The sequence below is a fragment of the Anser cygnoides genome, chromosome 2 (assembly GCF_040182565.1).
Source record: "Anser cygnoides isolate HZ-2024a breed goose chromosome 2, Taihu_goose_T2T_genome, whole genome shotgun sequence".
NCBI classification, from domain to species: domain Eukaryota; kingdom Metazoa; phylum Chordata; class Aves; order Anseriformes; family Anatidae; genus Anser; species Anser cygnoides.
In genome coordinates this window covers 34,436,077-34,464,075 of record NC_089874.1, presented here as the reverse complement: position 1 = coordinate 34,464,075, position 27,999 = coordinate 34,436,077, and the positions used below count along the sequence as shown (strand labels likewise).

Below are 27,999 nucleotides of genomic sequence, written 5' to 3'. Positions count from 1 at the left end.
TTATTATTATTAAAAACAGATTGGCCTTGGCTGAAGAAGTGACTTACTGTTCTGTTAATTCAAGACACATTTATTTGTCACTGCTGCTCTTAGCTTTTATGCGCTCAGTAATGCCATTACGTTTGCTCTCCTCCTTCAACTCAGCACATGATTTGCTTCATTATGACCAGAAGCAACTGGCTTAATACAAACCGCATCTAAACTGTACTATGTATTTCATGTTTCACCTTGCAGCACTCCAGCCTTTTCACAGGAACTTCACGTGCACTGCCACTATGGGCAGGCCTTTCAGAGGTACTAGGAAAATGATCAGTGTAGAGGCTATGCCTGAGCTTCAGGGCAAGCTGCAACGGAGCAGGGAAGAGACTTCTATTTAAAACTCCAGTGAGGGAGTGACTCTCCCAAGAAGCTCCCTTGTGATACGGTTCCTTCTTTATCGTGTTCTGGTAGCTCCTTCAACAATTTACTGAGGCACGTCCAGTAAATACACTGTTTTGTGCTGATCAACTGCACTGACAGCTGAGTCAGCACTGAAGCCTGCATGCCTCTCATGTCTGTTAAGGCACACTCATTTCTCTTTCTACTCGCCACCTCAGCAGCTGCATTCAGTTCTTGTCACAAGATGGTGGCGCTTCCCACTGCTGTTGGGAAGTCAGCCCAAGAATGAAGTCTTCTGGCAGTGACTGTGGAGTCATCTGTGTTAACTGGTCATCGTAGGAACCCAGAGTCCATAACTTCTCCAGTTCGTAAGTCTCGCGTGTCTCCGGCAGCATGAAGTGCATCACTATGCTACCTGCACGGAACAGAAATTCGCAACAGCTGAGCAGTAGGAAGTGAACTGTTCTGGGCAATCCTTCAGGTAAGTCTGAAAATATTCACATACAGGCTTTAACTCAATAGGGTGGGGTAAGTATGCTGAATTTAGTAACCTAAAAGCAGTGAAACTTAGTTTTCTGTATTAATGAACTGTAAAGCACAACTGTGCTTCCAGCTGTACAAAGAGTTTGAGCCCTCCAACCCTACTCTGGCTAGATGGAACAGGTCAGCTGATGGAGGGCTCTTCTTCAGTTGGTGATTCTTGTTCATGAAGATAGATAGGAACTGGTCATTCCTCCCAAACAGTGCAAGACTACAGCCAGGAGAACAAGAAGGACAATATTCTGACTTAAAACAGTATCATAACACTTGAGACTAAAGAAGTTGCCCCCTTTCTGTCCCCTAGAAGTCATAAGCTGAAGGAATTTTTACCTGAAAGAAGCCCTTCTCCACAGTTACAGGTAGACTCTCAGCTTTCCTCCATTACAGATGACAAGCAGCTATAGCCCATTAGTCTTCCTTAGGTGTGTCTCCCTGCTTCTCAGGTGTTTTTTAATGTGAAACAGGCTTAAACTTTGACAGAGCCTCACCAGCTAATTGTATTATGATTTTCCTTACAGGGTTTCATTAAGTCTGTTAAAACAGTAGTAAAACTAATTGCAGTGTACTTTGTAGTTATGCCCTTCAAATGCAATTAGTTTTCAGTTTATGATTACCAAAAATCATAAACAGTAAAGTAACGGAGGCCTCATCACTGCACTGCCTCCTCGCCCACTCACGTTCTCTCTTTCAGAGGGTGAGATTACAGAGACAGTGGCGAAGGTGAAACGCTTTCTGAAGGTAAAGTCTTTATGTAGAGTTTCGCACGTGAAGAACAAGGAACTGAACTCGGTTTCTTTAGGACTGTGGTTTTACCCAGTGCCATGGTATGACCTGGACAGTTGCAAAGTCTGTTCAACAGCTCATGATTAAGGAAACGTACAGAGAGCCCCTGCTCGCCCAGAGATCGTATAAACTTGAGAAAATTTACTGAAGTAGCTTTTCTCTTGCTACTGTTATCTTCAAGTTATAAAGACCCGTTTTAGCCACTGAAGAGCAGCTTCTACTTTCTTTTCAGTGCCCATGATTTTAGAGAAAATTAATTTAGTAGCTCAATGAGTTCAAGCAATAAAAACAACCAGAATTCCAGAACAGCAGACTGTTGTCAACTCTCCACAGCAACCAGGGCTCAGAGTGAGATGTTTCCCTCAACAAAGGGCCCATGCAGAACTTCATATAGGTCAGATCCACAAATATTTACCAAAATCAATGCACAGCCAGTCATCCGTCTCTTTCCCTTCAATCTGAGCATGAGGATCAGTGTCTTCTTTCTGATGCTTGTACTGGGAGAGAAGCAACAGCAGGAAGTGAAATACTTCACGTTTATTTAAAAGCATTCAAACCTAACAGATAAACCTGACTTTCTCAAGTTGTTGAGTGTTGTTTTAAATCTGAAATGGGATAGATAACTCAATGCTGCTTCTGAGGGCTGCATATACAGCTGCAGCTCTGGAAAATAAGTACATATCTATCAGTGGGATTTACTACCAGACTTATTATCAGAGTTCCAGTACTCAGAATTCCCATAGTTACCCATGAGTTTTGGGTGGCCATTTTCTGAGATGAATACTGAATATAGTTACTTAGCAATAAAGTAGTCTTTCAGGTATAGGTTCCCCGTAACTTCCATTACCATCAAGATTTGCTTCCTTTCAGATACCTTTAGGTGTTTTCTGCTGGCTAGCTAAGGATGCAGAAATGGAGATGCCCAGTGGCAAAGGGGAGGTGGGGAGAAAACAAGTTTGACCTGGTGTTATGAGGAAGGCGTTCAAACAAGCCTCCTGCCCCTCGAGAGCGGGCTCTGAACACTCATTGCAAGATGGAGAAAATACAGCTGGCATACAGATTTACAGGCTATGAATTACTGTGATAGAGGAAATGGGAGAAATTAAAAGCAGGACTGCAAAATCTCAGCTGGGACAAGGTAGGTAGTTGGCTGTGTAGTTTGCCATTACCGTGACATTTTAAGTACTGTAAGAGTAAAGCCAGCCAGCTGCCCCAGCATCTGCTATACTTCACATCTTATGCTTCACCTTACTTTTGTCTACAAAACTCTCAATGCCAGGCAAGCTCTGCCACTCGTGAGTACTTGGCCAAGCTTCCCAGTTTCTTAGGAAGCACAGGAAGACCTGTGTCTCTCCCCAGAGGCTCTGCACTTACAGAGATGTTCTTGCAGCCACCAGAGGGAGCACACTGTTGTAGTGCACAGGCATTTTTGCAGAGTTGGGGAGTATTCACTGATCTATCCTGGTCTGGGGGAGAAGAAGGGCTATTGATTTAAGACTAGCAATTTATGCAAGCAATAGAGTACATATTAAACACTTATATTCAGATCACACTAATGCAACTTCTAACTTGAGGCACAATTTTAGTTTGCAAAGGTGCATAAATTCCTTCAGAGAACAATAAATTCCCCTCACCTGCTCAGAAAGGCACTGAAAAGCAAGACCATCTCTCTCTTTAGAGTGAGTGGTAATAGCTATGAAGTTTGCTGGACAGAAGTCAGACACGGACACAAGTCAGCAGCACCATTTCCATCACTGATGGATGCTCTCGTCCTAGCCACCAAACTGTGCTACTGTCACCAGTGTTCTAAATACGGAGAGGGCTATTTTTAAATTATAATCTCTACATATCGAGTACCGTCACTATAGGAGAAAAGTACAGTTAGTTGGTAGGTGTATTTAGAACTAAATGACATAAGGATAATTAGTTTCATCTTACCTGGTACATCTGTATACCTGCAAACCTAGGGAAATTACTTTCAGAGTGTCTCCTCCTAAAACGAATCCTAAAAACCTAGGGAGGGCAGTGGGAACTGTCTTACCATTTTCATCATATAATGTGCCATTGCATGGAGATGTCGTGTTGAAGATCCACTCACAACTATAAAATAGTTACAGTATTTTATTTCTGGAGGTACTTGGATGACACAGATGTCTTTCGCATTTTCTTGCCTCAGCAGAGCTACAACAAAGTCAATGTTGAACTTTGCAGTATCTGGAACAGAAAAAGAATAAGAGAGTAGTAATTTCTCTCTTAAATTGCAAGCATCAACCACTCTGAAAGTTATTAAAAACACAAAACGGCAATGAACTAAATTATAGCCTAAGCTAGCCACTCACTGTGAAGTTTGGTTTGTACTGACAATCCAATGTGGAAGACTTTTAAAAGCCATTTTTTAAAATCATCAAACCTGAGTACTAAGCACTCTCCTTGTAAATAATGCTCTATAACTAGACAGAGCAGTTAGCAAACATCCAGGTTTCTTTTAGGTAACTTACTTAGTTCTCTTTATTCGTACATATTAGAGTCAATACTATCATCAGACACGTGACGATTAAGATGAATGAAACCTAAGTACTTCAACAGATGTTCATTTCAAGCACATTAAAAATATTTCAAAACAATGCTTGTCAACAGGCCCCAATAGGCCCGTGATAATATGTGGTGATGAAAGTACTCTAAAATCTTAAGTAGATGGGATCAATATACCAAAAATGGAGCTGATGTGATGCAGTGGACAGCCTCTTCTTTATTTTTATTTACTTTAGTTCTCTAGCCTGCTCTGCCATAGAATCATTAAGGTTGGACGAGATCTCCAAGATCATCTGGTCCAACCGTCCCCCTACCACCACTGTCACCCACTAAACCATGTCCCCAAGCACCACGTCCAACCTTTCCTTAAACACCCCCAGGGACGGCCACTCCACCACCTCCCTGGGCAACCCGTCCCACTGCCTGACTGCTCTTTCTGAGAAGAAATGTCTCCTCGTTCCCAACCCGAACCTCCCCCCAGCCCAGCAGCGCGGCCAAGGGCTGCCCCCGACCCCCTGCCGAGGGGCCCGAGCACAAAATGGCGGCGGCGGTCCCCAGGCACGGGGGGCAGCGCCCGCCTGCCCCGGCCGCCCCCAGCGGGCCCTACCTGCCGCCCGCCGCTGCTCCGCCGCCGCCCCCAGCGCTCTGCCTCCTCCTCCTCCTCCTCCTCCTCCTCCTCCACCCCCCGCCGCCAGCCTGAGGAGCGGCCGCGGGCCGCGGGCGGCGGCAGCGGAGCGGGGCCGTGCCCCCAGCCGCAGCAGGCGGCGCCCCCCGCGCAGCGCCCGCCACATCCCCGCCGGCCGCCCTCCGCCGCCACGGCCCGCCCCCGCACAGCCATTGGCCAGCGCTGCGGCCGCCCTCGCACCTCATTGGCTCGTCCCGCTGTCGGTCCGGGGGGGGGGGGGGGCGCAGCTGGGCGCGTGCGCAACGGCCGCCTCGAGGCTGAGGGGGCGGCGGGCTTCGAGTCGGGGCGACCCAACCTTGGGGCGCTTCAGGGTTGGGGCGCCGGCTGTAGTTTGGTCTAAAAAAGATGCAGCTGGCTGGAAACTAGGGGGGTAAAAATACACTTATTTTTACTGGGGGTAACCTCCTGAAGATGTGAGCATTTACACTGACGCATAAAAAAATAGCCAAAAGAATTACTGCTCTGTTTTTCCCTCACAAAGTGATGATAATAACAATGGTTATAAAACTTAAAAGGCATAATCTTGTTATTCAAACACTTGTAGTGATAAAAGCTTTAGTTTTAAATAAATTCAACTCTACAGGGCTGAAGGTGTTCACTATGAGGCCACGGTATCTGGATGTGTCTTACAATGTATAGTTTGCTTTCTTTACAGTCCCTTCAGGAGCTGGTATTTTTTAGCCTTAGTTTCATCTCAGAAATACTTTTAGTAAGAAAAGAATGTTAAATCTGATGGATCTCTTAATTGTGTGCTATAAGAAGTGTTCAGCAAATAGGGGGAGGACAAACAAAGCAAGCTGTTTGAAACAGTACTTCATTTTTAAGTCATTTTTAAACAAACTTGCTACCCAACTAATGTTTCTGTTTCTCTTGATGGCGTGTTTGAAAATGTCGTTTTTAAAGATCATGTACATTTATGTTTGATGTCATTCTTTGATGTTATTTCTCCAAAGGGGATGCCTGAAACCTATCCATATTAGAATCATAGAATCATAGAATATCGCGAGTTGGAAGGGACCCACCAGGATCATCGAGTCCAACTCCAGGCCCCACACAGGTCTACCCAAAAATCCCGACCATATGACTAAGAGCACATAGGCTGACATTCACAAATCTGTTGTTAGCTGTTCTTGCGTTTGATGGACATGAAGATCATTTTTGTCCTGATCTCTTCTGAAACTGGGTTCCACAGCCATCGTGTGGTTAAGGAAGTTTCACCACTTCTCAGGTTCGTGGTGCCATTGTTCTAAGTACACTCGAACAGCAACAGCAAACATTGCTGGATAAGCAGTAATAATAAGTAATACCAGATATGCATAAGTAAACTAAGACTAAGGCAAATCCATATCTGTTTTCTGGTGGCAGGTACTGTTTTGATCAGTAATTAGACAACTCATCAAGTTACCTATTTGACTGTCTCTTTCTGAGATAAAGAAAAAGTACTCTTTAGATGTTTTATTAGATGGTTTATTTGTCAATACAGCAGTTAAACATTCATTTGTGTAAAACAAAAGACGTATGGAAGGGAAGTTACAGCTGAAAAGGCAAAATCAAATTATAAAAATTTAATATTCTGACATTACAGCAAAAGGAAGATAGCGTATGCTATACTGTATACTTGGGTGAAAGATGAAGAAAGTTCTTTATCTGAAAGCTGGTTTCTATACAAAAGCCTAAGATGTCTCTGAGCTCCCAAAATGCAGTGTTCTACAGAAACAAGATGCTTTCTGCATATAGCTTAGGTCAGCCACGTGCATCATCACTAATCCTGTGCGTTATAACTGTGGTAGACATCAGTTTTTTCATGCTTCATTACAGATTTTCTTAAGCTTTTGACTAAACCCCTGTCCTGCAACAAGTCAGAGTCAGACAGTATAGGGGTCATAACATTCTGACAACAATTTTTGTAGGAACTGGTCTCTGTTTAAGTGAGAGAATTATTTTAGATGCCCAGTTATGGTTAGATAATAGCTTGTTATACATAAGGAAGACAGAATGAAACCAAACATGGTGCTCTTAATAAAATATCTGAAATGGCCACAAAAGAATTAAAACAATTGGAGAATACGGAAACAAAAGAAGAAAAGAGGTCGTTGAATTTTAAGACCTAACCTCAGAGGTATGTCACAATCTGTATTTTTTATATCCTCAAGTTGTGTCTATGCACTCTAGGGGAAGTGCTAATGAAGACTACATTCAGATTGTAAATGACAAGCATTTGACAGGTCCACGAAGATACCAGGAAATCTGTTTATGCTTTTTATTGCCTCAGTAACCAAGAACAATATGTATCAGAGATGTTCCAAGATACAGTAAATAAGCTAAATATATTGAAATATAGCTCTTCAAAGAATTCAGTTTTTAGAACAGGATTGTGTAAAGGCATTTGCCCCTAGCTGAAAGTTAATTTCATTTTGATTAAAAACTTTAATGTTAACAATAAGGCACTTATGAAAAACAAATTGTTTAAAGCATTTTTTTGGTCTGCTTTCTCATCTCAGTTAATCTTCTTAGCAACCTCTTCCCTACGACAAATAAGATGTTCTCCTTTTCATATCATCCGGTGACCCAGACTTCAGCAGTTTGCTTCTAGTCTTCCACTACGAAACGCCACAAAGCAGACTTACAAGAACACACAGCTAGAAGACCGTGTCACTTCAGAAAGGCTTCTATGTAAGTTTTGTTAATGCAGAATTGCAGCTACAGTGAACAAGTCAACAAGTTTTGATTTTTTGCAGAACTTTACAGTTTCTAGGCTGGATCATTCAAAAGCAAAAACTGGATCATAGTGTTTTATTTACATTTAGGGGTTTTCATTTATTTGAGTAAGCGTTCAAAGAGGAGGGATGAAGGGACAAGCAGAAATTCGTGTTTCTTTAAAAGTAAAAAGTTTCAGTAGGAATAGCCAAGCAGATGGGCCTTGTCTGTCATGGCAATGTTTTGTTCCACAGACATAACCCATACCTGTCCACCTGTAGCTTGCTTTCCAGCAAAGGCATGTCTCTCACTAAGGTGGAAAACAGCTGTACTGGACTGTGTATTTAAGACCAAATATTTACAATTGCTTATTTTCTTTGTTTAGTAATATTTTTTTTCCCCCTGCAGGTTATGTATCTGATTAGTTTTGCAGGTAGTTAACCCAGAAGTAAGAAAACACAGATGGAGGGGGGGATTAGTTATTTAGAAAACTATACCCTAGATCACAAACAAGAACAGCAAGTGCTCAAAACTACCTAATTGTTTTCTAAGAAGGACTATTTTAATATTTCTGATTGCACCAAGCCCCCAAAAGTTACCAAACAATCTACGTTTTCCCCTTAGCCCTTGTTTTTATAACAAAAACAAACCAAAAACCCAAAACATCAAGGTACAGTTCAGATATGAGTCCTGTACGTAATCTAATAGTGTCAGACTAAAGGTTTAAACAATGCCTGGTTTGGTTTTCAAGAGAGGATTTCTTTCAGTGCTCCTAGGGAAGAAAATGGCTTTGAAATTGCTGAAGTAAGCACTTAGTCCCTCCTGGTTCTCTGCTTGTCGTGCGCTTCTCTCAATAGGTTTATATTGTTTGTATCTCCTGCAAGAGAAAGAATGTGTACAGTTAGTTGCTGGAAGACATTTAAACAAAGATCCACATTTAGCGTGCAACCAGCACATAAGAGAATTAATCGTGTTCATAGCATGTATTCTTTTTCCTCCTTCCCCCTTAAATCCAAAAATAATATTAGTTAGTTGTGACTAAGGCTGGTTAATGAGAAGGCTCTGTTGCACAGACAAGTACTGTTGCTGTGTGGAAGTGTTTCTTTCTCACCACTGGCTCTTAGGGCTGAACATACTCTTGACTCAGGAGTCTCAGTGCAGTCTTAAAGTTTCATGAGAAATGTCCAAGCTAGAAATGCAGTAATACATGCTTCTTTGAACCACTTTCCTGCAGCCCAGTATCCTTTTTTCCAAACAATCTGTCAATTATTTAATCAAGTATTTTGATGGTTAATTCTTAATCTGTCAGTCATTCACAAACAGTACTTTTGTAAGAATCACAGAATCACAGAATTGTAGGAGTTGGAAGGGACCTTGAAAGATCATCGGGTCCAACCCCCTGCCAAAGCAGGTTCCTTAGAGCAGGCTGCCCAGGTAGGCGTCCAGACGGGCCTTGAATATCTCCAGAGAAGGAGACTCCACAACCTCCCTGGGCAGCCTGTTCCAGTGCTCCGTCACCCTCACCGTGAAGAAGTTCTTTTGCATGTTGGTGCGGAACTTCCTGTGCTCCATTTTGTGGCCATTGCCCCTTGTCCTATCCGCACAAACCACTGAGAAGGGGTTGGCCAAATCCCTCTGTCTCCCACACCTCAGGTATTTATACACATTGATGAGATCCCCTCTCAGAGCTAAGAGTTTTAACGCTAAATTAAATTTCTATTTGTTTGGTTTTAATGCATGTATAAATCACATCATGCAGTTTGAATTTGCTTACTGCATACATGCAGTTCACAGGCTGCCTTTTATTACTAATTTTTCTAATATTTACATGTTTTCTGATGGTTTTGTGGCTTAAGCCAGTAATCTCATTTTCTTGAATATTTTCTAGAACACTTGTGAACAGCAATAAAAAAAGAAACAAAAATATAACTAACACAAACTCAAGCTGTAGGTTTTATTAATTTAAACTAATATTCTTGTCAGTTCCTTGAACTATTTTTAATCTTAGCAACTAGCAACTTACTTGTAAAGGACAAAAGCCCCAACAGCAGCAAACACTGCCAACAAACCAAGGAAGATGAAGACACCTTTTGTTGTTCCTGAGGATGATCCTAGAGTTCAGAAATAGTTTGATTAAATGTTAGCCTTGTTGTTACAGTAAGACAGACTTTCTAAAGAAAATGTCATTTTAATTTGATTGCTGCAAAGATTGAAGTACACTTAATACTTCTAATATCAGAATGCAAGCTCAGCATTGGAGGTCAGTGACTTTGGCAGGCGGTGGTGTTTTCACAGCCTGATCAGTTTAACTCTCAGTACCAGCAGGCTGTGACTTGGGCTTTGGTTTTGCATGAGCCATGCTTCAGAGGCACAGTGGCCCTTCCAGCATGGAGGGGAACTGAGTCTCTTGCTGGCCTCCCACGAGGTGGTGCTAATTTGCTCCTTGCCAATCGCCTTGACCATTTGCACCAATAAGCTGTGATGTAAGAATCAACTTCTGCTTATTCTTAGGGGTGATAGCCAGGGGGAAAGGAAAAGGGAATAAAAATGGAGTTTCTTAAATATTCTTCATCTTTGTTTCAGCCCCACATGCTAAGATAGCAAAGCATGGCTGAGAACCTGATTAACCCAGGCTCGTTTGCCTTATTCAAGAGGCGAGGGCTTTGCTTTTTTAACATTCTCAGTTCTGGGAAATTAACTTTAGGCTCTACCTGTCATTGAGCTCTGCCTTCCGGTTTGTCATTAACCATTTCACTCATATCTACTCCTAATTCACTGTATATGATGGAAGAAGAAGGTGATGATTACAAGTACATTTTTTAAAATTTGTGTTAAATATCTTAATTTTCCAGTCCGCAGGCTGTACTTCAACCTATTTATTGAGTTTGCTGAGATGGATACATGTTGTTGGTCCTCACATTACTAACAGTGTTTATGCAGTGGAGTAACCTAGAAGTGCGTGTTGGTTCACCTTTCCAGTGTATTAATTTATAATTGATATCTGTGAAAATCAAGATATCAGATCAGGATTTACCATTTATTTGTTACATGTGCCTCATGCATTTTTCAGTTTGTTGATAAAATATTTGTGAAGGCTTGACCTCATTCCCAGTTTACACAATATTTTTTGCTGAGAGTGCAGGGATTTACATTATTTTATTAATAAGGTAGATCTTTGAATTAGTTTGCAAACGAACACACATTGATGGGACAGGTCTAAGTCATAGGACTGCAACCCTTTCAGCAGCAGTTTAAGCAGGCTAAGAGCTGATGTTTTATGCAACGCCTGCATAACTCAAGCACAGTCCTGCTAAACTTCAAGGGACAGGTGTTCAGGTATTCTCAGGCACCAAATTGTAGGATTTTTCAGAAATTCATAAATACTTGCCTTCCCTTGAAATGAGTGGAAAATCATGGCACATGGGAAATGGTTGGAAACGCCAGATGGGCTCCTATGGAAGGTGATTCTCAGCAGCAACCTCTCTTAGATCCTAATTCTGCTATGATTATAGCTGAAGTCCCAAAATACAACTTAGCTTTTCTTCCTGGAGGAAGCCTAGGGAGACAGTCTTCTGGGGCTAAATTTAGCCTCTGTGAATAAAGTTTTGAAAAATCCTACTGCATGCTTATTTTCATCTTCAGGAGCCTAAATACATTTAGAGGTCAGGAATTGTGTCTTAGTCACCATGAACTGATCTAGGTACAGCTAATTTTATACCTGGATAAAATAAAAGCAGCCAAAAATACTGTTACAAATGCCCGCAAAGGGTCAGTCTCTTGGCTGATGCTAATTAAAGCATTCAGAAGAATCACTAAGACATTGTTGTGGGAGGTCAGAAGGGGAATGGGGTGGGAGCAGAGAGACAGCATGATCATTTGGGGTTCTGCTTGAGACCAAATTTAATACCTGGCTCTGTCAAAGACTGCTTGGGTAATTATAAGCAAGACACAGTTATAGTCAGCTGAGCAAAAGTAAACCTTCTGTTCTGAAATAGCTGCCCTGGGCATACTTTGTAGTCAGTGAATGACACAGGCCTTTCCAGAACCTGATTCATCTTATCCTAAAGTAGAAATAGAAACCTGGTCAAGATCAATGGGCTACAGAGAGGGCTCAGGGCAGCTAGCTCAGCTGTAGGCTTTTATTCTCTTTCAAGTGAGCTGAATTCTGCTCTTAGTTTCTCCTGTTTCTCCATGTGCAGAGTAGACTGGCATGTCCCTCACCTACTTTTCTGCCCAATAGGGTAGAAAAAATAAACTACAGCTTAAGAACACTATATTTTGTGATACTGAAGGGTTTGTACGGTTGCTGTACTCTTTAGGTTGTACACATAAATCAAATCAAGTTCTAACATCTAAGATTCCCGTAGGGAAGGAGTTGTCTCTTACCGTTATATGGACTCTCACATAAGATGGCACAATCTCAGCTGAGGCCTCAGGGCATGCTAAAACCCCTACATACCTTCCTGTGTTCTCCCCACAGCAGGGAAATGACCACAAGGAGAAGCTATTCACAGACAACCCACATCAGCTCTGTGCAGACTCACCTCCGTTCACAGAAATAAGCGCGCTGGCAAGGGCTTGACTTGTGTCATCCCCCAAGGTGATGTTTATGCAGTACGTCCCAGGTTTGTCAAAAGCTCTCCTTACGGTGAGTAAGCATTCATCAGTGATGACGATGGGGTCGCATACCACACCCTGAGACACCTGACATGTGGGGTCAGAAACTGCTGTACAGACATCTGTGGGGAGACTGGGGTGGGAAGACAGAATGCATCACATCTGTTCAGTCCTATTAGGCCGGCTTATAGACACATTGCATGGTGCCCCGGTATTATGCTGGTGCCTGGTTACTCAAGTCAGTGATACTGTAGTGATTTATGAACAAGGTAGTAATATATTATCTGTACTTTATACATACCTATGTATTTTATATATACACACGTGGATTTTATATAAAATACATCTATAAAATTGTCTGCTTTTTTCCATATTTAGCATTTTATTGCGATCACAGAAAAAATGCCTCAAATCAGCTTATAAAGTTTGTTACCTTTAATGCATCATTTAATTCATCATTATGAAAGGAATGTGGATTCTTATGTGTAATACCATGTGCTGACAAAGTGAACATTAACTTAAGAAAGGTTAATTGTTTTCTAGTTGTGTTGCCAAGACAATTCTCGTAGTTCTCAGTCCTCTCAACTCAAATGCTCTTCCAGAAGCCAGGGATATTAGTGCAACATTTTCCTCTCCAAGAAATGGCTTGGACACACCCATTTACTCTAAGTGTCAAAAAATCATGGCCAAAAAGAAAGGGTTTCCTTCCAATTTCAGTTGACTGCTTCCAATTTCACAGTGAGTGCTGAAATCTTGTCTTTGCCAGGAAAATATAGAATTACTTCTCCTCAGTATCTAGTTCTATTACTTTTACTTAGGCCTGCCATTTGTTCTGAATCCTAAGAGCCTGGCAATAACCTCTGTTGACATAGTTTACAAATGAGACTTGCATTATCTTTAGTTCCAGTCAAGAAATAGAAACACTGCGGTTCCCAGCTTTAGTTCATTCAGCTGCATCTAAGCGTAGACAGTGTTCCAGCACCTAATTATTTTTAAAGAGGGAAGATGATTGACAATTTCATTTACACACTTACCTCCCTTGGCAGGTAACAACAAAGTCAACCAGTGAATTTTCAGCTTGACTTTCTGTCATCTGGATGCTTGTCATCTGAATAATATTTACCTCAAGGATTCCCTCTGGGAGAGGAAACAGATGTCAACTGTAGGACACATGACAAGCCTGTGTGTACAGAACCTCAAGTGTTTGGCTGATGCTCAGGTCAAGTCTTGTTTTCCATAACCTTCTCCCTCCCTTAGCACTCATTTTGAAGGGTTTGAAAGCTGTGAGATGTTCCAGTGCTTTCCCTGGGAGGTTGATCCTTTCTGCTCCACTTTATTTTTCTTTTATAAATGGTTAGTTATTTCTTTTACAAAATCACCTCCGCTTCCCATTAACCACAACTTCTGTGCATGCCAAGGTCTACTCAACCTAATGTGACCCCTCAGGCCTGTATGTTTGGGGTGTGCCAGTCTCTGAAGCTGGTGATACAGAAAAGAACGTCTCACATCCCCACCAGCCCTTTCCCAGCCCAAGTGCCTGGAAACCCACGTGTATCCTAGGGGCAACCATCAGCAGGCATCCAGACCAACGCTCAGACTCACGTGTCTGAAACCAACGCACCGTAACCTCTGCTACTGACCTGACCTGGCAGAGTATGTACAGAGGCCAAAGTAAGCCACTTAGCTATGTGCACGTTAATCTTTTAAAATGTCAGCTATGTCCAAGAGAAGGATCTCACTGTGGGTCTCACTAATCTGATAAATGTGTGGCTTAAATAAACACCATCTTTACCATACATATAGTACATTATTAGCCCCATTTCGCTCCAGGTATTGACTTGTGTCCTTACCTACAATGGAGATACCAGCTGTATAGTATCCATATCTGTAAATATGGCAGCCTCCATCAGGATTGTCTTCCATTGTCTCAACAGTGGCAGAAGACGTTGAATTAGAAGATGCTTCAGTCATTACTGTTGAATTGAGGGAGGAAAAATAGCTTTACAACGAGTTCTGCTTACAGTTATTCTGAACATGGCTATATCCTTCAACTGCATTCAAGTCATATGTCATGGATTATTTTGCTTTACAGTTATGCAGTAATATATTTATCTGTATGGGATCATTGTAAGAGAACACGTGGTGAGCTGTTCTGTAGAACCCTGGAGTAGCCTGGGTAGTCTCTGCACTAGTTACCTGTCTCTGTGAAGTAAAAGTGAGACTGCAAGGTTTGGTATAATTAAACACTTCTTTAAAACTTCCACATCAATAATAGAATAAATCCAAAGGCCAATAAAAGCTTTGAAATGCTCTCTTTAAAAGTAGGTATTTTTCCATTGCTCTACATTAGAGCTAGTAGGGAAGTAGTGAAAATTCCGTCTTTCCTTTCATTTTCCATTCTCACTTAACATTTCATTAAAAAAATAAAATTATGAAATTTGAAAAATATAGGCAGATTTACAATTTAATAGTGGTACTGTTCTAACTACCCAGCCTTAAACTGCAGTCCTTTTGCAAACCTTAATAAAACTTTTAGATGATAAACCAATACTGAACATAATGAAAGTTATTCTGAAATGCAGTAGTGCATAAATGTAAAGTGGAAGAGCCATTCTGGGTTAATGCCATCTGAAAATCCCATATTTTTAAATATGAGGACGTTTTTTCTAGTTCAATTCAATCTCATTTAATTTGGGTTGGAAGTTAACGCAAACTAGAAAGGAACCGGCTATAAAAGTGTTCTGAAATACCTCTTTCTCAGTTAAAATTTGCATCTTACCTCAGAAGATGTCTCTGAGTAGGCAAGAGTGAAACCACTTGATCTGGCAAAGCAGAGGGTAAAAAACCAAATGTGTATATGCTGGGTCCATCTGAAGACCCCTTTATGCCGTCACTGTGGTGGTATAGCTAGATTTAGTGTAAGCGATAATTAGGCTTATAAAGGTGTAAATGATCTCTATGTGTTTATCGATTCTGTCTTTAAACCAATCTATAGACAGTTTGCAGAGCTTCACAGAGCTGCTGATAGCACTGCGCGTTGACAAACTCTTACCTGCTGAGGTGGGCAGTGGTGGGGTAGGTGTTACTGGCCTGCAAGGTACAGGTATAATAGCTTGGACGGTTAAATTCAGAGTGAAGTTTCCTTGCAGAGCATAGGTGTGAGATGTGGTGGCACTGCTTGCTACAAATAAGCCACTTCCATCTCCAAAGTTCCACTTGTAGGAAATGGCAGAATTATTTAGGTAGTAGCTGGGATCATGGATCTTCACATCAAACGTGATTGGTGAGTCTTTGATAAAAATGGAGTCTGAGATGTTGCGGTCATGTTTTTGGGACATACTCACAAATATTGGAATCTTTTCTGCCAGAAAAAAAAAAAAAAAAGGAAGAAAAATAAAGCATATGTATCTGGCTGCAAACAACAAACAGCTCCAAAGCTTCTGAACAGCGAGAGTCAGAATGTGAGACATTAATATTTTTTACATGGGTTTCCACTTTAGTTTGATTTACTGATCTGGCAAGTTAATGTTAGTGGGAAACAGGTACCCAAAAAAGGTATGGGAACAAATAAGGAATCACAGGCATCTGTGGAAGACCATGTTTCCTCTAGTAAATCATTCTTCATTACAACGTAGAGGTGTCACAACTGAGATAGGTACAAACATAAATTACATTATTCAAGGCAATTTACCAGATATTTCACATTTGTATTAAAAACCTTTCTCAGCCTTCTCTTCATGCCAGATGATGTGTGTGCTGAATTCTTATAACACCTAAACAACAAATGCCCCCAGTATTTTATCAGTTTATTTCAGCACACTCACCTGTTACAACATAAATGGCACTTGCTCTTGCAATTGGAATGTATGTTGAGTGCCCTCTCCTGTAAATGGATACTGCCATTACGTGTTTGCCAAGAGTGATATTTGCAGTGTTGACTGAAAAAATCGCCGAAGATCGTCCAATTGTTTGATAGTACTGACCTGAAACAGAACACAAACTTGTAATATGTTTTCTCCTTAAAGCTAGCTATGAGAAATTGTTTTTTGAAGACCTATATCTCTGTGAAACTTAGATTGTCTAAATCAAAATGTATAGTTCAGGATTGTCTTTCAGTTATCTGGCAAGTGTTTTTGGAGCACTTTTTCAATGTGTTTACTCCCATTATTTCTGTGGTTTTTTTCAAAGGTGTCAGATGTCCCAGATTTCACTGATCTAAGAAAGGGCATTTGCCAAGGCATCTACATCTTTCCAAAGAAATTGTGTTATGTTATTGGGATTATGTAGTGGATGGTATTACGTGTTAGGCATTTTAAGTCGTCTTGTGTTTGTTTGCCTTCAGTGTAGCAAAAAGATATAATGCCTCTTGCTTCATACCCCAGAACCCTTTGTATACATTTATTCATTTTTCTTCATGTGAGCAGATTGAGGTAGGTGTCACCTCTCTGTAAAATTAGGGACATTATTACTTGCGTGGATACTAATGATAATGATTTTCTCAACCTAAATTGGGATACTAAGATTCAGTATGTGGCCAATGTCAGGAATAGCTCGGCCATTACATACTCGCAGCTGGAAAATCAGCATCTGTGACCAGAACAGTATGACACAGTCACTGACAATTTTCACCTTCTTGCCAGAGTCAAGATGTGCCGTACCATTAAATTGATCTGAACATATACAGCTCTAAGTTCTCTCTTAAATTTAAGAATCTGAAGTGGCAGTGGCTGGTCAATAAGTCATCTGACTGACCTGCTTAGACCCTCTGTTTTACTAGAAAAGTATCTTGAGTACTCTGGAAAGGAAATTATTTTTCTTCAGTGGTAGTGCTGTGAATGCAGACTTGAAGATCTGGCAATACATGTTTTCCAAATCTAGCAGAAGATAATAGAGCAATTGGTGGCCTCTCTGGAAAGTGGGGAATGAATTCAGAGTCTCCACTAAAGAAGTGTGGAATCTTATTAAGGACTTTTAACGAAAGATACTAGTAAAATGAGTTGATGTACAGAATGAATGTAAGCTTTGCAGCATCAGCCACACTGAGGTATGTTGCAGTACTAACCGAATGTATGAAACAGGTAGACAAAGTTCCTTCTTCTCCAGCCGGGATGATGAGGGAAAGGTCTCCCATCTGGGAATACATTATGGCTGTGATTGCCTGTGCAGTTTTCCCAGCCACAGCTGTCAATCCATTCAGTCCAGTTGTAGACATACTGATCCTGGGAAGCTGGGGAATCTAAATGTAGAAACAGGACATGTTCCTGGTCAACTGAGAATTGTGCAGTAAATGAGGAAACAGGAGGCAGACACCCCAGGTTACAGCAAAGTTTCTGCACTTAAGCAGCAGAGTAAGTGGGATATTTTTAGACTGACATTCAGTTCTTCCAAGATTGTACTTTGTTTTTGTTTTGTTTGTTTTTGTTTTTAGTGTAAACACCACATTTTTCTTGCTTGGAACTGTTTTGTTTAGAGGATTAAAAATTTAGTGTCATGGGCCAGACACAATTTAATTTGCTTGTCCAAAAATTTCTGTCAACTGCACACAACTGTAGTGTTTCACTGGAACTAGTTAGTTTGCCCTGGCATTTGGAAAGCAGAATTTTAAATTTTAAGTAGAAATGGCAGCCATGGAAGCACTGTGAGGAAGTAACTTATTTTGTTTTGTCAAAAAAATTTCTGCGGCACCTTTAAATAACTTAGACATGAATTTCAGTTCCTTTCTGAATAATAAAAAGACAGTTTCCTTCCTCAAACTGCACAACAGACATTAAGTAGAGAATGGGTATCAACAGTTAACAAAACATTAGATGGTGAAAAAGTAGAACATAGGCTGAAAAAAATGTTGATATGCCTTGAAATGAAAATTACTGGCAGCTTCAAACATTGAAGTCATTATGGCTTTGTTTTTTTTTTTCCTTATGGAACATATAAATAAGATAAAAAAGGCGATTCTCTGATGAAGAGATTGCTTGGTTTTTAAATGATTTATTTATTTTTCTTCTTGTTTCCAATTCTTAAAATGGGGGAATGTGAGACTTACACTTTTTTGCGAGTTTTTCAAGATACAAAAGATTGTTAGTGAGTTCTACAATTTGCAGTTGAAAACAAACAAAGAAACAAAAGAACTCAATTCTATAAATTGATGGCTTTACAAATTTTGACAAAAACAGTGTGACTGAGTGATCAGTTGAACCTGTACTCGCCCAGGGACTGTGCAACCTTGTGTTTGAGCTGAAAAGCAGTACCAGTTTAGTTAGGAAGCCAAATTAAAGCCAATTAAAGTATTTTGGGAAGCCAATTTCATACTCAAGACAAATCTCCTTAAATTACTTGGTCATTATATGTAACAGGTGCAGAATGCTAAAAATACTACAGCGACCTTCTGAGGAAGGAAAAAGGTATGACACCGGCTAGACACTAGTGTAGTTATCAGTTAGAAGCACCGTGACTGTTCACGATTTCAAAAATTTATGGTGCTTTCACACCAGTACCATAGTGAGACGTGTACAGTGCATGCAGATTGCCATTACTTGCCTGGGGTACAGTTTCTCTGGTAGATAATGTTGCCATCGTTATCTTCTTCCTGGCACTTGGGAAACTGGAGAGTCACAACAAAGGTCACATTGGATCCTACCAGTGCTGGGCTATCAGTGACCAGTTTGGCTGTCACTCTTCCTCCTGTAAAAAACAAAATTGGTCTTCACAGCATTAATGGATGCATCAGAGCAGCAGCTACCTTCAGGTGTGTACCCTTTATGTTAGAACTGCTTTATTTATTCCTCCTTTCTTTCCAAGGGAATTTGTGCTCCTAAGTCATTTGTGCTCTCATCAAAGTCCCAGTTTAGAACAATGGGGATTCATCATTTTCCCCCACATAACTTACTGTTCTGTCATTCATTTCCTTCTTAGAGCTAAGAATGAGCTTTTTACCCATGGAGTTGATAGATTCCAAAGGTGAATATTTGTATTTCTCTCCAGCTGTTAGACCTCAGCTGAGAGCAGATGATAATAAACAGGCTCTCCACAGAAGCTGTTAAAGTGAAGCCCACAGTACCCTACTGAGGTAGAAGTTGAAGTTACATATCCTGCAGGGCATGTTTCAAAGAAAGGGTTATCCTAGAGCCCTGGCCATCAATATGTCTTAATAAGTATTCAAGTCTGAGGCTATGAGCTATGGGAAAGCATTTACTGTAACAACTCACTATTCTGCTTCTTCAGACAGTGTTCCGGTAATGGCATCAATCCCAATTGTCTCTACTTTGCTCTTGCTTGCAGCAGCTATGAATATTGCACTTATGAAAAACGCACTGCAGCACCCACACTCTCCAGTGAAGTGGATTTTATGGCCAATTTTCTCAGTGTCTTTGAACTGCATATGTGCAATTACCTTTCCAGCAGTCCTTCCACCTGGGATCATCTTCCTCCCAGAAAGGATAAAGGTTTTCATTCCATTTATTTTGATCACTAGACCAGCCTTGTAGCTGCTTGTAGGATGCAACAGGAGTTCTTCCGTTGCTCAGCACATCTTGAAACCCTAGATAGAAAAGCAAACATGCAATGGACTACTACGTTCCCTCCTATCCTATAAAGCTTTGTGGCCGTGCTGAACAGCCTTCTCATTGTGGCTGTATTCTTGTACTGATTAGAAAACTCTTTGCCAGTGGAAACTTACAGAAATTACAGAAACTTACAGAATTTTGCAGCTCACTGCAGCTCTGAACATTTAAATCAGCTACAACCAGCACAAAGATGATTCTGCCACTGACAGACTGACATTTTTCTGCTTGCACTATTACAGGCTCCCCAGAGGAAGAATGCAAAGTTTTACAACATTTTGACCATATCAGAGCAATAATTGTTCTTATGAATGGAGATAACCATGCAACAGTCAGGCCAGTTGTAAAGAGGCAGCCTGATTGCTATTGCTGACTGCTTTGTGCTTGACTGGTAATAAATCTGTGACTGAAAGGGTAGCAGGCTAAATTCACTGTGTGTCTGTGTTGTGCTCTAGTGGAAGTTATGCTAGGAATGAGTTTTGACCCAGTGAGGCTTCTCTGGTGAGCTGGCTGGTGGTTTGGGTGGGAGGGGTGGAACCAATCGTAACAGAAGCTGGCATTTCCAGAAAAGGAAATTCAGAGCTGAGTAGTAAATTCAATGTGTTTGTAATATAACAACAAAAACATATTAGCTCCATGCCTATTACTTTAAAATGGCTCAGATTAAGTAACTTTAATAACCTCTTTCTTCTCATATTACTACAAATGATGGACTCAAACTTTTCCCAGGCCTTCGAGGATCCCTCTTTCTGTCACAATGGGAAGCAAAATAAATATCCAAGTAACCTGTAGGAACACGTCAAACACTGGAGGATGCCACAGATGTTCATAAACCGGCTCATAGGCAGAGTTCCATTAAAGCCTGGAGGCTTTAAACAGCTCTGTCATGTTAATCAGGTAACTGCTGGGTGTGCCATTCTGTCACAACATCAAGGGAGTTAGGATTTCTGCTTCTCATGACTTTTAAAGTTACCAGATGCTGGATGCTTCTGAGATTTATTCGCAAATGCATCAAAGAGCTGGTTGATTTCAAGGAAAATGCAGAGACCTATAAAGAAGGACAAGAATGGCCCTGTGTGGTGTTACAAAACCAACTGTGTTGGAGTTTCTCCCACTTTTGGGAAAAGTGCAGAGCAGGTGCAGCCAGTCTAAGCACGGTCTTTATGGGCACGTGACTCCTAATTTTACTGCAAGGAAGAGCCAGAGAAACGGCACTGAAGAAGAGGCAGGAGCTGTTTTCTCTTGGCGTTTTATCACCCAGAGAAATTTCTGCTGGGCAGGACTTCCCTTGGCCAGTCCCATCTCAGTGGTCACTCTGAAGTGATGCTGGTAGCTTTCTCCCTAGTCTCTTGAGGTTTGAGGACTGATTGGTCAGAGGAAAAGGGCAAATTTTACAGATTTTATGAGACATAATCTCCCATACTCTTTTTCCCTGCAGGAACTCCTCACAGTCTCACTTAGACCACTTGGATCAAGACTTTCCTGAAGAGTTAATATATTTTGATGTGAGCAGAGCATAACATCATGACTGGTATTTACTCAGTGGCCTGTATCACATGCTCTATTATTTTCAGTCTTGGTCAGAAACAGAGTTGGGTAATACTGTCCTCCAGAAACTCCTCAGGGGAAAAAAACCAACAGATTAGAGACTATAAAAATATTTCATAAAGGCTTATCAAGCTTAATTGCATTTTATGTCAAGAAGTTAATTTCATCTTATTTGGAAGTAAGTAGTCAGGGATTTTTTTCCTAATTTTTCCCATTCTCTTTGATTTTATCTAAAAATTATTTAATGATTAAAATGTTTTGATTTTGTCAGTTCAAAATGTTTCAATCATTGTTTTTTTCTCCCAAGTATTCAATTCATCAAAAAGAGCTGGAACACTTTTAATTTTATAAAAGCTTTTGATTTTGAATTTTGAATAACTATCTTTGAATTCAGAAGTCATTTTCTTTCGGTCCAGCTTTAGTAATAACTGTGGTCACTGCTTCCAAATCACAAGCTCCTTAGGCATTTCTGTGCCTCCCTGATGTGCTTTGTTTATTTCAATCAAATATAAAGCATTTCACAAGCTTCAGGACAAAACAAAGGCATTTTTAAGATGAGCAAATACTTTAGCTGAAGATTTTCCATTGCTAAATCTAAAGGAATGAAAAGCTGTTACATATTTCTTCTTTAACAAAAAAACAAAACAAACAAACAAACAAACAAAAAAAACAACCTAAAAAAAATCCAACCCAAAGCGCTCAAGAACAGATGTTGGTCATAATATTAGAGTGATTCAGTTCAAAATAGACAGTAATAATACAATCTAAGGAAATGATTTCTGTAATAGTTTTGTTGAGGTGATCATAGGAGAAAAGATCTTAACTCTGATGGACTTTCTTCTTTCTCATTCTGGTTTTCATTTTGGTGAAAAATATAGAAAAGAAGTTCAGCATTTCCTGTGATAGTGTGTTAGCCATGAAAGAGAGAAAGTGAATGTTAGAATAGCAATAAAAAGATGACATCGTTAAAGAGCAGAATGGAAAAAGGCTGATGTTATGGCTAAGCTAAGACAGAAAATAATGTAAACTTTCTAAAGTTGCATGTAGGAACATAATAAAGCAGGACAGAAGAGAATTTGAGAAACAACTTGCAAAAACATAAAATATACTAATTAAACTTTTTAAAACACGAAAGTAGTAGAAAGCTTGCCAGCAAGTCTGTAGGGCCAATAGATGATATAGATACAGAAGAAGCATTCAAGGAAGATAAAGTGATGGCACAGAAATAAAATATATTAGTTTACATTTTCATTCACAAAGGAGGAGCCTGAGAGACTTCTGTGCCAGAGTTTTTCTTTACGATGATGGAGAATATCTCTCAAAATGAAGTGTTGGCACAAAAAAGAATTATAGAAGAAATTAACGAACAAAACAGTTGTCTAGATCAGGTGGCTCAAAAGGTGTGGAAGTTATTCAAGAGTGAAGTAAATGAGCTGCTAACCACAGCATGTAAAGTCTTGCTTAAAACTGCTTCAGTGGCTGTGAAACAAAAGTTGGCAACTGCGATGACAGTTTTTAAAAACATTTCCAGGGAAGATCTAGAGGATTACAAAAAGTGTGATACTCAAATTGGACAAGCTGGTAGAAACAGCAGTGAAGAACAGAATTAGCAGATACAGGGGATTAATATTATATTCCATAAAAGGAGCGCGTTCCTCACAAATATATTCAAGTTTTGCTGAGGGAGCCAGAGAGCACGTAACCTGTTTGTTACAGTCTGCCTGAGTTCCAGACAGCATTTGGTGAGGCCCCTTGCTAAAGGCGCATAAAGGAACTAAGTTACCATGGGACAAGAAGGATTTCACATGAGTAAATGATTGCTTAGGATATATGAGCCAAAAGCTGTGAACAAGTGGCCAGTTTCCTCCACTGTTGAAATAATTTTAAATGTTAATCATCTGGAAAACAGGTAAACAGTGAAGTTCTTTAATCTGCCAAAGACAGCGTGATAGAGTAGGAGAGAGGAGGGCTGGATGAGACTCAATGACTCAACAATATAACAAAATGAAATTCAGCGTGGTTAAATGTAACTTCAGGTAAAGTTAAAGAATGAGAGGCTCTAAACGAGCTATTGCCACTCAGAAATGAGATCTTGTAGCTTTACAGTTTTGAATGCAGTGCTCGGGAATAGTTGAAAACCTAGCAAAAGGTTAGAGAATGGAGATCAGAATGTCTTTACAGCATTGTATAATTCCATGTGTGCTCATGTCTTGAATACCATATGCTGCTCTGTTCTCTGCAGCTCAAGCAGGGTGTAAAGAACTAAAAAATTACAGAGAAAGGTGGCAAGGATGCTGCAAAGGGATGGAATTGTTTCCGTATGAGGAACAGCTAAATAGACCATGTCTTGAACCAGGAGAAGAGGTGACAGAGGAGAATACAAAAACAGAATCAAGAACAGCATGGTGAAAGAAGCAATTTTTCACTGTTTCTGAAAGTACAAAAGTTAAGGAGAATCAAATGAAATCAGCAGGTTATAGGTTCTAAGCACACACACACACACAAGAAAAAAAAAAGATATTTCTTCATGCAAGGCACAGTTAAGCTGTGAAATTTCTTGCTGGCAGGATGTTGTGTGTGCTCAAAATTTACATGGGTTACAGCCAAAACCTGAGTGCACAAACTGGCAGAAGAGAAGTCCATTAAAAACTGTTAAATACAATGGCTCTACATCTGACTGAGGAAGTTCTGGTGCTATAAATCATTGGAGGCTGGGAAAGTATCCTCGGTAAATACCATTATACACTTGTCCAGTTCTACATCCATGACTGTTCCTCACTGGAGGCAGGTGCAAGGCTAGCGGTATGCTCAGCCTCAGCTCTTTCTTCAGTTTCTTTCTCACAGATGCTGGAACTTGACCCTAAATTCCCATTTCTGGGTTCCTAGCACCAAGCTCAGTGAGTCAGCCTAAGACTGTAAACCAAGCTGGGAGTCTGGGAAGAAGGCAAGGACCAGCCCAGTGCCCGTCCACCCCAGCTGGAAGGTCCAGCTCCTTGACTGGGCTCCTTGAGGTTCAGGATGCAGAGGTCTGGTGGCCTCTCCCAGCAACAGCTGAGCAGACTATGAGAAATCCACTCTGCCTCTTTGGCCACTCTTGAACTGAGGAATTATTGTTAGAAATGGAGGAAATTAACCAAGGCTCCAGTCAACTCTGAGTATCTGCGTAGCGCAGCCAGGAGACAACCGGACAGCTCTCGGCATTTCCCTACAGCCAGTACAGATGCAGGAACCACCACGCTTGCAAGGAGCAGCAGGTTTTACAGCACAGTCTCAGGACAGGAGAGAGGAAAGGGATGAAGGAAACACTCACGTGTGGCAGCTGTACACAGCACCACTTCGGCCAGGAGCAGGAATCCGAGGTGGCAGCAAACCCTGCTCATGGTGTGAGGGATCGTACGTCGGGTCGGCGCGCACGGAGGAGCAGAGGGCGCCCAGCTCCTGCACGCAGCAACTCCGTCGGCCTCCGCTGAGAAGTGAATAAAGTTTCTCCGCTGCGCAGCTCTCCAATTAAATGAAGGGCCCCAGGACTCATCATGTGATGGAATTAAGCAGAGATGCATGATTTTGTCTTCAGCTTCTTTCGGCTCATGTGCTTATGACTCACTCCCTTTGCTTTCAGCATTCCCTGGGATTTCTGAGAGACCTGTTTAGAGCCACACCATTTACCTTGCAGGCATTTTTATACTAGTTTTATACTATGATCAATTTTTGTACTTAATTTGTTTTTAAATTAGGACCATTTATTTTCAGAAATCCAAATTAACTCTCACCCTAGCCTGATTTGCTAGTATTACTGCAACAGCTCATTGCGTTTGATGGGCCCATCACTACTTAAACATGTTTCTCTTCCCACATGCTAGGCAACAACTGCAAACTAAATGGAGACTGGCGGATTCTAGCATTTCCCTGGACATGGCTCCTGATCAGAAATGATCCTTAAGGAAAAAAATATTTAAAAGCTTTGGTTAGTGGGCACATGCATATACCACCGTGCCACAGCTGTGCGATATGACATGCCCACAACTAGAGGTATGATCACAGACTGTGTAGTGATGGCCAGTCAATATCTAGGTCACAAGGTGCCGTGACCAAAGCACTGACAAGCACTTCATTGTAGCGTGCGGTGTACAGAGATACGTTAAAAGTAGACTTTATTGTCCAACCTAATAACAAGGTGTCGTCAGAGGCTGAAGAGGAGGAGGGTAATACTTTCAAACACTGCACTTATGGTTCAAATTCAGGTTCAACATGCTTCATCAGCCTAGACACCTTCCCCAGGTGGTCTTCCATAGGCAATGCAACCACTGAATTTTGTTGCGGTCCTGGCAGTCTCATGAAGTTTCTTGCTTTTGTTTGCAGCAGAAAAGAAGCTTTGATGAGACAAGGCATAGAATCAAATACAGTCCTCAAGACGGGAGCTCAACAGTGGTTTCAGTGATCCCAAATATCACTGGCAAGTGAGACGCCGTTTAGCCAGAAACCAGCAAGCTGGGCAACACTAAACCATTTTTATATTGGGCAAGGCAGGTGGAAGTCTGTAAATCCAACATACTGTAAACAAAATGAAGAGATTGCCCAATGGGAGGGGACTTTACAACTATGACTTTTTTTTTTTAATATTTTTTATTTATTCTTAGTATCCTTTTTTTTTTTTTCTAGTATTTTCTATTAACTGTAAGTTATTGTCACTACCTGGAGCACCCCAGCCAGCATTTTTTCTCAGAAACACAGATTCGGATGCCCTGTCCTCTTAAAAGCTCCTGATGGATGCAAGGCAAGACTCCTTCTAGAGGTCTTTCAGAAAGAGTAAGTCATGGCCTTTGTGTGTGAAGCCAGACATGGGTGAGCGGAGAGAGGAGTGCCTTTTTTCACCCTGTCTTTCCTACAGCACAGAGAGAAGGATCCCAGGCCCTGTGAAAAGTGAAGTGCATCTTGCATATGGAAACTCCATGGTTCAGCAGCCTCCTGTCTGTAGCCAGCTCTCCCTCCTGCTGCCAAGCCAGGAAAAGAGGTGAAGGCAATAGCCTTAGGGATACCAGGCTTGTTTAAACTAAGCCCTCATTATCTGGCAGAAAGGAGAGGGAACGTAAATCAAAGTCAAACCTGTGACTGACTATGCAAAAAAAAAATCATATGACTGCAGCGTCCTCATGTGATTGTTGCTTTCTTGTTATTAAATCAACTACATTCCCAGTTGAAATGTCAGGTTTCGAAGCCATTCACAATTATGTTTTTAAACCACGTCGGACATTAATTTTAATTGCACTCCTTTGTTTCCAGGTTGTTGATCCTAAAAGTGAAAAGTGACCTTCAAATACTGTGTTTCAGCACTGAGGGCCTGATCCAAAGTCTGCTGGGGAGAAAGGAGGCTTGAGCACTCTTTCCCAACAGGGTTTTTGAGAACCTCCAGAGAAAAACTGCTGACAACAAATGCCTGGTAATTAAAAACAAAAATTTATCAGCCTAAAAACAATAAGGTTGGTTAAGACAGATTTTTTTTTGCCGTGTTATTTGATACATGAAAATGTTACATAAATATTGAGTGACACTCTCAATAAGAGCCAGCTGGTGGAAATTATTAAACATGTTGTAAATAGACTTCAGGGGCACTGAGGATCAGGCCTGTGGTTAGAGGAATCCAAAACCACCAGGGCTGGGGTAATCACTAAAAGGTGGCCGTACTGTGAAGATCTGGTCCTTCACATTCTCCCTCTTCTGCTCTTGGGCCTTAGACTAAACAGTCCTGAAGAGACGAAACAGAAAATATTTGGATCCATTTATGCTGTGGCTGCAGCCAGCTGCATTAGCAAGAAAAGAGGAGAAGAGGAAGCCATATAAGAATGGAAGAAAGAGCTAGGAAGAACAGAGATGTAAAATGAGTGAAGAGAGGAATAAAAAGTGAAGGAAAAGTATTAGAAGTGAAGACTGAAGGGACCCTCTGAAAACCGAGCTGACTTAAAGTCGTACTCTATGTCCCAGTGTTAGCTGACTTCTCAGTTATGTTTGAACATGAGTTCTTCTGAAACACCAAAGAATTGCTTTTAGCTGGCTGATAATCACTAGATCTTAAATTAACTTTACAGATTTTACATCGTTATGCTTGGTGTCTGAGAAGTGGCTTCACAATTAAAACAACTGAACTGAATTGTGTAGCTGTAACAGAGAAAAGATTTAAAATATATCTTAAATATTCTTTTAGCAAGGAAATACGTTCAGAGAGATTTAGGATTTATTCTTACAAAGAAGTGGGTGGGTAGGAAGTGCTTGGTTCTTCACAGCTTTAGCTCCTCAGTTATTAAAACTCATCCAAGAGATACAGATCTCTGCTACCTGAAGGCTTGTCAGATGACAGGGTGTGATCAAATCATGTGTACCTGCATGTCTAGATTGTGACAGAGCTGGCATGTTCTCACCACTATCATGCTTCCATCTCCTCAACACGAGTACAGGAATTGTTAAACACTTCTCATAGGAACTTAAAAAAAAATAAAAAATAAAAAACAGATTTGAAGAATGATCTTGATTTTTAGCCAGGCCAGCAAATGCAAATGAAACAATCTCATTTTAGCTAACCAGATATGTGTAGGTGAAAGCTGTGTGCCATTACCAGTGGTCTCTAGGGAATGCTGCTTAAGGCGACACAAATTCCCTTTCTGGGAGGAT

The 27,999-nt window shown here is 40.8% G+C and overlaps 2 protein-coding genes and 1 long non-coding RNA gene across 3 annotated transcripts; 1 reads left to right on the top strand and 2 right to left on the bottom strand.

Annotated features, from left to right (window-relative positions):
- Nucleotides 1-49: 49 nt before the first annotated feature.
- MALSU1 (mitochondrial assembly of ribosomal large subunit 1) lies at nt 50-5,053 on the bottom strand. Its single transcript, XM_048070287.2, is given in 5 exon segments — nt 50-646; nt 648-793; nt 2,117-2,198; nt 3,743-3,915; nt 4,841-5,053. Coding segments are annotated over 5 exon segments (639 nt in total). The 5' UTR covers nt 5,025-5,053; the 3' UTR covers nt 50-592.
- A 1,316-nt stretch (nt 5,054-6,369) lies between these two features.
- Nucleotides 6,370-24,837, bottom strand: GPNMB (glycoprotein nmb). The gene is made up of 11 exons (XM_066991825.1): nt 24,647-24,837; nt 19,620-19,766; nt 18,767-18,910; nt 17,295-17,468; nt 16,057-16,215; nt 15,285-15,593; nt 14,083-14,205; nt 13,267-13,369; nt 12,160-12,365; nt 9,639-9,726; nt 6,370-8,492 (listed from the first exon to the last, which is right to left on the bottom strand). Exons 1-11 carry the CDS (start codon nt 24,714-24,716, stop codon nt 8,339-8,341), a joined length of 1,677 nt encoding a protein of 558 aa, XP_066847926.1. The 5' UTR covers nt 24,717-24,837; the 3' UTR covers nt 6,370-8,338.
- Nucleotides 24,838-25,029: 192 nt separating this feature from the next.
- Nucleotides 25,030-27,981, top strand: LOC125183518 (uncharacterized). The gene is made up of 3 exons (XR_010829182.1): nt 25,030-26,142; nt 26,225-26,347; nt 26,617-27,981. It is a non-coding gene; the product is annotated as an uncharacterized lncRNA (long non-coding RNA).
- Nucleotides 27,982-27,999: the final 18 nt, after the last annotated feature.